The 12,531-nt window shown below is 38.2% G+C and overlaps 1 protein-coding gene and 1 long non-coding RNA gene across 2 annotated transcripts; both read right to left on the bottom strand.

The window, feature by feature from the left end:
- Positions 1-4,776: 4,776 nt before the first annotated feature.
- Positions 4,777-7,418, bottom strand: LOC115970519. The gene is made up of 2 exons (XM_031090145.1): positions 5,131-7,418; positions 4,777-5,038 (listed from the first exon to the last, which is right to left on the bottom strand). Exons 1-2 carry the CDS (start codon positions 7,416-7,418, stop codon positions 4,777-4,779), a joined length of 2,550 nt encoding a protein of 849 aa, XP_030946005.1.
- An 808-nt stretch (positions 7,419-8,226) lies between these two features.
- On the bottom strand, positions 8,227-11,944 carry LOC115972500. Its single transcript, XR_004087487.1, has 2 exons — positions 11,907-11,944; positions 8,227-8,654 (listed from the first exon to the last, which is right to left on the bottom strand). It is a non-coding gene; the product is annotated as an uncharacterized LOC115972500 (long non-coding RNA).
- Between the last annotated feature and the right edge of the window lie 587 nt (positions 11,945-12,531).

Genomic DNA, 12,531 nt, shown 5'->3' with positions numbered 1-12,531 from the left:
GGCACTTCTTCCTGATGGGGTGATCCCAAAGCCTACCCCACGTACACGACCTGGGCGCTCATCAAGACCTATCACCCGAGCATATGCGTCGTCCTTCGACCAGAGGATTCCATTACCAATCTCTCCGTGTAGTCGTATGTCCTGTTCATTCAAAAGTACTGCCATCCTATCCTGTTTTCCCACAAAAACCAAACAACATATTACACACCAGAATTAATACAAACACAAAATACACTAAAATTCAATTCGATTAAATTGTCCTTACCATCTGATCTTGCACACGGTCACTAACAGCAACCCCACCTTTTGTACGGTATACTTTCTGAAAGACATCCGCGCGTTCGACTGCCGCCCCTTTATCTTTCGCCTATATGATGAACAAACATAATTACAATAAACACTAACTATATAATGTTGTTATGCCACAATTAACACAAGTCCACAATGAGATAGTCATAACAAAGTTACTGAAATTATGAAAAAGCTGAGAGAGTAGTAACATAATGAGAGGATTTAGCTACATTCCAAATACACATGGGGTTGTTAAATTAAGATATTAAAAATAAAAATGACATGGAGAGTTAGAAAATAGGCATCATAGACTTTCTATAATAACACTCTATTTGAGATAAGATTGAGATGCGCATCTCAAATTACCCATGAGTAACCTAAAATGTTCGGACTTAGTAAAATTACCCATGGGTGATATATACATTAAGAGGATTAACAAAGTCATCTCTATATATTACAAGGATGCATAAAGCTATGTATTACATTTTTTACTTACCAAAAAACCTATAATTTAATTAACTTATTCTTATTCCTAAAACATATGAAATGAGATTAAGTTGGTAAATTTGACCTCAAAATATCAGGGGACATCATGTAGGCATTTATGAATTCTAAGTTTACTTATTACCATTTCAGCAGAAATCTGAGCAAGACTTTTGGCCCCACATCTTGCTATGTCTTTCTGCTTGTCTCGACTCGCCTTGTTTTTGAGACTTAATGTCTGCAACCACATTACCATCAAAAAAAGAAAATTTAAAAAAATCAAAACATCTCTTGACTAAATTACCATGAACATGAGTAAGACGAAGAATATCGCATGTACCTCAGTTTTTTCATTGAACCAATAATCAACCATCTCCTTCCACTGTGCTGGGATAACCCCAGGCAGTTCAATAACCAATACTTCTTCACGTGACAGCCCAGGTTTTTTGTGATCCTTCTTCAACTTGGTCCTGCGATTCCTCCTTAGTTCTCCTAGCTGACTCATTGCCCATCCCATTTGATTGGTTGGTTTGACAATATTGGGATCAATTATATACCGTTGCTGAAATAAGACAGTAGAGTTAGCAAAATGTAGTATTTTAATTAGGACAGCAGGTGTAAATAAAAATAACTAATATTTCCTTTTCATACTACCTCAATCTCCGTCCAACAATCTTTTTTAAACTTTTGAGGGACACTTGGCCACCCAGCAGGCGTAAGCGGGCATAATAGGCCATTCTCGCAAAACGAGCCCAACCATCGAACGAACAATTCCCCGTCATTGCCAATCGGTTGGCCTTCATCATTTAACGGCAACTGAATTTTGTACTCACCATTCATTGCCCATATGTCAGCCAACCTTGTTTTCCCACGTTTTCCAGGCCTATTTTCTGATGCTCGATTTTGTTCCGGTGCTGGATTTTGTACCGGTGTTTGGGTATGCACATAATCATCTGTATCTACAAGACCAGCCATATTAGAACTTATTTAACAAAACTTAGAAGTAGTGAAAAATGTCACACCACGCAAAAATTATGCATCTACGAATTGAAATAATAAAAGGTTTACGATTTCATGGTTACAAAACATAAGTAAATTGAGGCCTTTGTCCCACGCATTCATGTAACCCACTTACGTAGCTTTCTAAAAAGACGAGCAACCATGCTTCGTCACGGGTTGCCTATAATTACCATTTAATACATTTGGATTTAGAATATATAATTTCAACCCGATCTTCTCTGTGATCATTCAACTTCAGCAAATTTGTTTACCAATTTCCTAAAGTTGACTGGTAATTGGAAATTGACAGCTTAATTAAGCAAGTATAACAATAATCTACAAGAACATATCACGTTTTTTTTTAATCATCATCTGGATAGAATGATACCCAAGATGGAATAGATCCTACATACTTGGAATTGATAATCAAGGTTTTGCATTTTCCCACACTTTGTTAATTTGGAAATACAGAGGGAATGTCTTGGTTATACTTTACTGCATATAGTTGGCTTCGAGTCAAGTATATAACATGTCAGGAACATCCCAATTGAAAAACCAATGGCATGAAATTGGACTGAAGTGATTGAATGGACCATAGTGGACCTAAAGGACCGAGGTAGACACTGTAGGACCAAACTAGACTGAGCAGAAATGACTGGACTGAGCAGACCAAATTGGACCAAATAGACCAGAACCTACTGAATTGGACCCAAAGGAAATTAATGGACCAAATGGACCAAAGTCAGCAGAATATACTCAATATACCTTGATATTTTAATTATATTATGAAATGATGTAAACCACCAACTGATAATTGAAATTACAAAACATAAATTAATCCTACAATATTAAAAAACTTTGAACCAAATTAATTCCTATATGTATTAGCTAGAATTGATCTAAGCATCCAATAATAAACATCAAACCTTACATTCGAAAACATGACCAATACCTGGAGCTAGTGTCTCATCATCGTCACTTGCCACCGGTGTTGGCACCGGTCTTGCGTCCTCAGAAATGTGGGGTTCCTCCTCAGTTGCCTCCACTCGTTGTCGTGACTGTGATGATCCTTACCCAACATAAACAAGTGGCAACTGGCGTTTCCTCCCCATTCTTGCGTCCAACACCTTTTACAACACAATGAGGAAAAATGGTTAAGAAGCACGGCCAATAATTGTTAACTGTAGTAAAGATAATTATGTATGTTAAAACTATTATTTCTTAACAACACGAAAATATAACAGTTATAACATATATATGCAACAACATGAAGAAGTAACAGTTTCACCTACTAATTATATATGAGTATCAATCCGATTCTTAAGTCATGAGGACACATATATCCTATAACAAAGACACAAGTGTAACTAGAGTCTTCATTTCAAAGTAAGAAAAAAAAAAAGACAAGTCAACCCCATACCAAAACCATGTTGAATGTTTTTCCCTACAATTTTCTCTTTTAGTATAGGTAAATATTTAGTCTCGTTTGTAGCAACTTTGTTATGTAAATGAAGTAAGTTTTATTTTAGCGTATTAATTTCCTACTAAAATTATTTTCACACTTCCCAGTTTGTTTGAGTTAGCTTAATCACATATTAGTCATGCTCAATCACAATTAAATCATGTACATACTACATACATCCGTAGGCAAATTGTGAAAGAGGATAGGGTGACAATCACAACCGTTTCAAACGTCTAAATCCTTCTGGGTTGTGCTTTTCAAGTCATACGTAGAGTCATAGTGACTCTAAAGCTCTGAACGAACCGGAAAGATATGTCTATGTTATTAGTTGCATATATATGTTCAAACTTTTATTTTTTAACAATTTTGACAAAATAATAGTTTGTACATATATATGTAACAATGTCAAACTTTGCACGCAATATGCCTTTACAAATGAGAACTTATAATTTCAATAAGAATTAACTATAACACAATTACACATACCACAACAATATCCTATTACACTACTCATCATCACTGTAATCGACTTCGTTGTCATCTTCATCGTTGGAGTCATCATCAATGAACTCACACTCATCCAAGTCGTCCATTTCAGGAAGATCTCTTGGGCCAATGATAGAGGCATCAATTGTCATTCCCTCCACATCATCTCGACCCCAACGAAGGTCATCCCTACCAACATCAGGACTAGTGACAGAGTACGGGATGTTCTCAAGAAACTCATCCGTGTCATCCTCATCACAATGGGGCCCAATACCTGCATCAAATACATCTCTGGCTTTCGTTTTAACGACAACAAACCAATCTTTCTGCCTTTTATCTTCAACATAAAAAACTTGTGTAGCTTGAGACGCCAACACATATGGTTCATGCACCATTTCCTCCCCACCATGTACGGAATGATTAAAATTCACCATAGGAAACCCAAACTCATCAATCTTATATCCCCTCCTATTTTGATCATCAACCCATTTACACTTGAATAACACATGTTTGATGTTGCCTGAATAATTCAACTCAATGATATCTGTCAACACACCATAGTACATATTGCCACCTTCAGTGGCAACACTAACTCCACTATTTTGCGTTTTTCTATTTCCCTCGACACTCGAACTCCTAAATTTTAACCCATTTATGACATAATGTTTCAGCCGATTTACTGAAGTATATGGGCCTTTCGAAAGCGTGACAAGTGTATCACTAAGTCCAGTTCTTTCCCTATCAGCAGCAGTCATTGACATCACCTAATATAATCAAACAAATTAACTGAGTCTAATTAGTATCGTCCTTCTACTTATGGGAAAGTTGCAATGTTAAAAAGTTGAATATATGACACGTACGTGAGATCTAAACCAGCCACAAAAGTTCTCCATGTGGTGCTTATGAATAGTAGCATTGGATATACGACAGTGGCCCTTTTGAAGTTCATCCTTCGTCAAACTTTTGTGCATCCTACATGAGATGGCAATTGTATTAGTGTTAATACACGGAGCGCACATTGGATTCTCGTGCAATTATATTGATGTCCATAATACTTACTCACGAAACTGGTAAATGTTCTCGGAATTGAATAGCACATAGCGATGAGCTTGGGTCAATTCCCTACTTTCTAGTGCCACACTTGAAACTGCCCCTGTTGACTCCTCCATCGTTCTTGTGGGTCGTGAGAATATAGTTTCAACTCCTTCCATATACCGTGAACAAAACGTTAAACATTCCTCCACTATGTAGCCTTCAGCAATACACCCTTCTGGAGCAGCCCTATTTCTTACATAAGACTTAAGGCGTGAGAGGTACCTATAATGCGCATGACAAGGTTAGTAATTGACACTAGCTATTAGAAAGCACACATGAAACCTCATACTGTACATGTATTACCTATGACTTACCTCTCAATGGGGTACATCCAACGGTACTGAACTGGACCACCAATCCTGGCTTCAGTAGCCAAGTGCATGACCAAATGTACCATCACAGTGAAGAAAGATGGAGGAAATATTTTTTCCAATTCACACAACGTCACTGCAATGTCAGCCTCAGCACTCGCAATATCAAGCGCCGTAAGGGTTTTCGAACAAATTTTCCTAAAGAAACAAGCTAACTTCATCAAAGGCCTAATGACATGCGATGGCAAAGATCCTCGTAAAGCAATTGGAAGGAGTTGTTGCATCAGGATGTGATTATCATGACTCTTTAAACCAGAAATCTTACGTTCTTTGAGGTTCACACGGCGGGAGATGTTGGAAGCATATCCATCGGGCACTTTTACGTCTCGCAAAACTTGCAAGAAACCATCTTTCTCCAATGCAGTCATATGAAAACACGCAGGCGGTATCATATACTTATCATGGTCTTTTCGCTGTAGGTGGAGTTCTCTCCTTATTCCCATTTCCGCCAAGTCAAGGCGTGCCTTGTAATTGTCCTTTGTCCAGTCCTTCACGTTCAGCAAAGTGCCAAGTATATTGTCCATCACATTCTTCTCTATATGCATCACATCAAGATTGTGTCGCAACTTGTGATCCTTCCAATAAGGCAATGTGAAAAAAATACTTCTCTTCTTCCAAACACACTGGTTTGCCTCACCTCTCTTTCTTTTGTTGTATTTTTCTCGACATTTCTTTCCCAGACAACGTGTAAGTAAAGTTTCAGTGTCCACAATTATGTCTGACGCAACTGGTGGCACAGGAGCCACTCGCATATCAGTGAATCCATCAAATAAAGTATCTTCTTTCCGAAATTCGTGGTCACTACCCAACCATCGCCTATGTCCCATGTAACAGAATTTGCGGCCATTTTTTAAATATTTCAAGTCGGTCTTTGAGGCACAACAAGGACACGCAAACTTACCCTTCGTACTCCAACCCGACACATCTGCGTATGCAGGAAAATCATGTACCGTCCACATCAATACTGCATGCAATTGGAATACATTTTTTGAAGATGCACCGTATGCTTCTACTCCAACATCCCATAATTCCCTCAGTTCTTCTACTAAGGGTTGCAAGTACACATCTATTGCAATCCCTAGCGATTTAAGTCCAGGAATAACTAGTGATAAAATCAAAGATGATCGTTTCATGCACAACCAAGGCGGGAGATTGTAAGGGACTAGCATGACAGGCCAAGTGCTGTGAGTAGTACTCAGCATTCCGAAGGGGTTGAACCCATCCGCAGCTAATCCAAGTCTGACATTACGAGGCTTAGACGAGAACTGTAAATGCGTAGTGTCAAACATTTTCCATGCATCCGAGTCAGCAGGATGCCGCATTACCCCGTCCTCGGTACGACCATTAGCATGCCATTTCATAGAACTAGCCAAGTCGGGTGACAAAAATAATCGCTGCAATCTTGGCTTTAAGGGAAACCAGCGTAGGATCTTTGCAGCTTTCTTCTTTCCCTTACTAGATGAGGCATTATTATTTGTAACAGATGCCTCATTTGGTTTCCACCTACTTTCTTCGCAACAAGGACATGCGTCGAGGTTAACATTCTCCTTCCAAAATAGCATACAATCATTGGGACAAGCATGGATCTTCTCATACCCCAAACCCAAATCTCGAACTATTTTCTTAGCCTCATAATGGTCCTTTGGCAACTTAGCGTCAGAAGGGAGGATATCCATCAAGAGTTGAAGCAACATAGTAAATGACTTGTTCGTCCAACCACAAAGAGTCTTCAACTGGAACAACACAACGATGGCTGAGAATATGCTAAATTTTGTACACCCAGCATATAAAGGTTTGTGGACATCATCTATCATTTTGTAAAACTTTTGTGCACCATCATTTGGACCTTCAGCCGGTTGTTGCACAGTTTCCCCTTCGTCCATTGGTTCAGGTGGCATTCCATGCGTGGGGCACAAATCATGCAACATCCCACGAAAGTCACCGTATTGTTCTAAGGACTCTTGGACATGACTACTCCCACATTCAGTGGCAGTTGGCACAGCTGCCGATTCCCCATGCCATTTCCAAAGTGTGTAATTTTGAAGCATCCCCTTACTCCAAAGATGTTCACGTGCCACCCCTGGCAGTACCAAATTCATATTCACACATTTGGTACAAGGACAAAAGATTTTCCCATCGCTTGCATGTTTTGATGCAAATTCCACAAATTTAAGTACACCTTCAATATATTCCCTTGAACCCCTCTGCTTCTTCATCCAACTTTTATCCATGACTATACAAGATAAACAATATCTGACCTACAACAACATTTGGTAATGCATAGCCAATAAACCGTCAAATTAGATTCAGAGGTGATCTGAGACCTATTACTGATTTGTAAAGAACAAACATACCGAACTATGCATAGATTTTCGGATAACATATATATATATATATCACTACATCAAGAATAGCCTATACTTTCAATTTTCTAAATAGTAACACTAAATGAAGCATAACTTAATGTGATATGTTTGGAATATTTTAAGCATAATTGTTGGAATAAGATATTAACAAATCACAAATGCATGCAATTGTAATAATTATAACCTCCAGAATACCAAGATAACTATGTCCAACAACGAAGTCGTCTCCTACATGTGATAATCTAAGCTAAATGCTATGTATGATGATATTGTAAGTCCAAAATAGAATATATTGTTGCCCACTCCTTTAAGGTTCCAAGAGTTGGTCTAAGTGAATTGTTACGAACAAATCGATATGATTTGTTGATTCTATATTAGCAAGAAAGAACTGAATGCATCCATGTAATTGGGTATTACTTGTTAGGAGTCGATTGTCACATTTTGCTATGGAGTTTAAAGTTTATTTAAATTATGAAAAGCGTTAGTCAAGAAGAAAGTTGTATGAAGGGTTGAAAATCATTTAATTTATGAAAATTTATATCATTTATGAAATAAGTTAGTCAAAAGAGAAGATGTATGAAGTGATAATATCTATATTTAAGTACTTCCCAACCTATTAAATTAAGAGGAAATTGAAGTTAATTGCATATACACACACACACGCAGGCATCTCTTCATGCAATATGAAGAGTGAGATATTCACCCATTCAAATATAAAACCACTGTCCTTTCCAATACAATACTGCACGTTGGGTATGTTCCAACTGTGTTTGTTTTACAAGTATCTTTTCAAAATTTGTATCATACGGCTACATATGTCTCAGATACAGCCCTATGATATAAATCTTAATCTATATAATTAAATGAAAAGAACAATTACAACAAAAAGAGTTACAAAGATGCAAGGACGCATCAATTTAAGAAAGATAGTAAGCACAACGAAGAAAAGGCGTGGGAATTGGGCGGGTACCAAGATAAAATGATAGAAAATGTAGGTGAATGGCTTTTGAGAGGCGTCTGGATTTTCGTGCACAGTGAGCGGAATTTGTTGTGAACTTTGTGCCTCTGACTATAATTTCAAATGTTTGCGAACAACATCACCTGTGAAACACATGTAAGGAACATGTTAATTAATAGATACATGTACATGTACATATATATATGTGTATGAGAATATCTGACTGAAATTCACACATATATTACTAAAAAAAAAATAATGACAAATCACATATAAGTAGTCATCTTAACTAATCACGAAAGAGAGATTGATACAACAGGCACTACAAGTGAGATATGCCCTTCGCCCAAAGCACGATACATTTAGATGTGAGCGTTCATGAGTACCAAAAAGATAGGTGCTTTCGTCTTGGAACAATTGTCGCGATGCTTACTTCATTTTATTTTGTAACATAGCAGTGAGATTTATTCCTTTCTTTTAGATTATTTTAATATATTGTATACCAACATATAAAATATAATATAAAGTATATTGTTAACCTTGTCAACTGAACCAACTCCGTAAACAAACACTATCAAATTTCACAACTACCATAAGACATCAATAATCATAGTAAAATAAGACAAACTAGTCAGTAAAATTTTCATAATTAAAATCTAGTCCAAAAAGGACTAGAGGGTGAAAAGGCATAAGGAAATGACATAAAACAGTTCTACATGACTTGTTTTTCATTGACCATGTATAACATTTGTTATTGGATAACATGAGTTTAAAAATTAAATTAGTGCACTTTACCTCCCTAATGGATTGGTTATTATCATAACTAGTTGTAGGTCTATGCAATGCATGAGGCATTTACAATTGTTTGTATCGATATATATATGTTCAATAAAAAGTTTGTGCTTCTTCCAACCACATAACAAGAGTCTTCAACATAAAAAGGTACTTTGTATGGCTTTGTTTTATCATATTAACTAGTTTGTGTGATTGTATGAAAATATTAACGGCATTTATTGTTAAAGAATGAAGAGGGCAATACATTTATTTACAGATGAATTTCTACGATGATATGTTATATAATTTATACATTGTAAGATGAGCTTCACAATCTTCATATGAAATAGAATTGTACTGAATAACTTATGCATTAGAAGATTGTAGATTATGATACTAAATTTAATACCATCATCTTTAAATTTCGTCCCCCTATAAAAAATAATAATAATAATATCATGTAGGGGGAACATAAAGAAAGATAGTAAATAATACCATAAATAATTAAATTAAACAATTAAAAATAATTATATTACTTTTTGTCATTTTCGATTGAACTGGACCAATAAGACCAAGTGGATCAAAGGGCCAATTTGGACCGAAAGGACTGAAGTGGACTAAAAGGACCGAATTGGACCGAAAGGACCAAATTAGACTGAATGGACCAAAATGACCGAAGTCAACTGAATGGACCGAAAGGACTGAAGTAGACTAAAAGGACCGAATTGGACCGAAAGGACCGAAATGGACTAAAAGGACCGAATTGGACCAGAAGGACCAAAATAGACTGAATGGACCGAAAGGACTGAAGTGGACTAAAAGGACCGAATTGGACCGAAAGGACCAAAATAGACTGAATGGATCGAAGTGGACCGAAAGGACTAAGGTGGACTGAATAGACCGACATGGACCAAATTGGACAAATTATCAATAACAATGAAATGTCATTATTAGTTTATTATCAATAATTCTGAAATCTATCGGACGCTATAGATTAAAAATCTCTAAAAAAAAAAAGGGTAAAAGACTATGAGGCTGAATATTACAAAGTTTCTTTACATTTTAAGTGCAATAACTAATCGATTCAAATCCTGTGATAGATAAGTGGGTTTACTTTGATTAGTTGAAATTAAATTTCAATACTGGAGAAACTCTTAGATGTCTATCCATTTTGAATTCATGCCCTCATTTTTGCCACCCAAATACAGCAACCCAAAAAGAAAAGAACAGGAAAAAGAAAACTTATATATTGAAAAATAAGCTAATTAGTGACAGATGCACTATTGTCATTGAAAGAAACACTAACAATTAAATTGCAGATGCAGCACAAGTGCACGACCATACAACTTGAAATTGGATGACCCCAAACAACTTTGTCGAAAGCCTTGTAAAACAACTTCCCAATAATTACATTATATTTCATCCTTTTTCATTAAAGGTCGACTAATATTTAAAAGTTCTATTTATCAAAAAATATAAAACAAATTCCTCTAACCTTGTCATAATTAGTACAGTATTGTTACCCTTTTATGTCATGCTAGTATTCCTAATATTGCATCTATACATTGTTTAAATTGGAAGTTGGGCGATTCACTTAAAATCCCTCTTCCACAGAGCAGCAGCAACACACACACACACACACAGCAGCAGTAGCAGCAACACACACACACACAGAGCAGCAGCACAAGCAACACACACACACACAGAGCAGCAGCACACACACACACACACACACAGCAGCAGCAGCAGCAACACACATACCCACACACAGAGCACAGCACCAACAACACACACACACACACACACACACAGCAGCACCAGCAACACACACACACCAGCAGCAGAGCAGCAACACACACACACACAGAGCAGCAGCACAAGCAACACACACACACACACACACAGAGCAGCAGCACACACACACACAGAGCAGCAGCAGCAGCAACACACATACCCACACACAGAGCACACACCAACAACACACACACACACACACACACACAGCAGCACCAGCAACACACACACACCAGCAGCACACACACAAACACAGAGCAGCACCAGTAACAACACACACACAGACATACACAGAGCAGCAGCATATCCTATAACAGCAACATACACACACACACACACACACACACAGCAGCACAAGCAACACACACACACACAGACAATAGGATCCGCAGCAACACAGACACACACACACAGCAGCACCAGCAACACACACACACCAGCAGCACACACACAAACACAGAGCAGCACCAGTAACAACACACACACAGAGCAGCAGCAGCAGCAATAGCAACATACACACACACACACACAGCAGCACAAGCAACACACACAAACACAGACAATAGGATCCGCAGCAACACACACACACACACACACACACACACACACACAGATATCAAAAACCCACCAAGCAAAAATGAATTCATCGATCAAACATCTCCAAAACCAAATATTGAAATCTAAAACCAAATATTAAGATTGAACATTTATACCCAAAATCAAAACCCTAGATCGACGGCCCAAACCCTAAACCTAAAATCGAAACCGTAAAGCAAAAATAGGAACCCCAAAACAGGAATCAAAACAAAAAATTTGGAAAAACTTACTGCTAGTGGCCTTGCGAGAATGGGTGTGTGCCAGCGATCGGTGAGAAGAAAACGAAGAGGAGGAAGAGCAGAGGGAGGAAGGGGATTCACATAGGGTTGAAGTGAGGGGATTCACATAGTCTTGAGATCGGTGAGAGTGGGCTGAGATCGGTGAGGGGAGTGTGAGATCGGTGAGAGTTGTCTACGATCGGTGAGGGGATGTGCGAGCGTTGAGGGGACTGTGTTGGAGCGGTGAGGGGAATGGGCGATCGGTGAGGGGAGTGTGGGCGATCGGTGAGGGTCTTGTGCGATCGGAGAGCCAGTTTTCTGATTTGATGGTAAGGGATTCACGTTTCGTTTTTTTTTTGTTTATACTGAAACTTGAAGCTGCGTTTCAAACGCAGCTCCATCCTGGTACAGTACGTTTCAAGGGGTCTGAAGTTGCGTTTTTGAAACGCAACTCAAGCTACAATTAAAAAAAAAAAAATTAGCCGCACGGCCTGAAGCCGCGTTATTGAGCCGCGTTTTTGGAAAACGCGGCTCCAGCCTTTCCTTTGAGCCGCGTTCTTGGAAAACGCGGCTCAAAGGAACGGCTGAAGCCGCGTTTTCCAAAAACGCGGCTCCAAAACGCGGCTTCAGGCTCCGT

This window comes from Quercus lobata, chromosome 12 (assembly GCF_001633185.2).
Source record: "Quercus lobata isolate SW786 chromosome 12, ValleyOak3.0 Primary Assembly, whole genome shotgun sequence".
NCBI lineage: Eukaryota > Viridiplantae > Streptophyta > Magnoliopsida > Fagales > Fagaceae > Quercus > Quercus lobata.
Note: the sequence above shows the minus strand (reverse complement) of the source record. Positions and strands in the feature narration are given on the sequence as shown.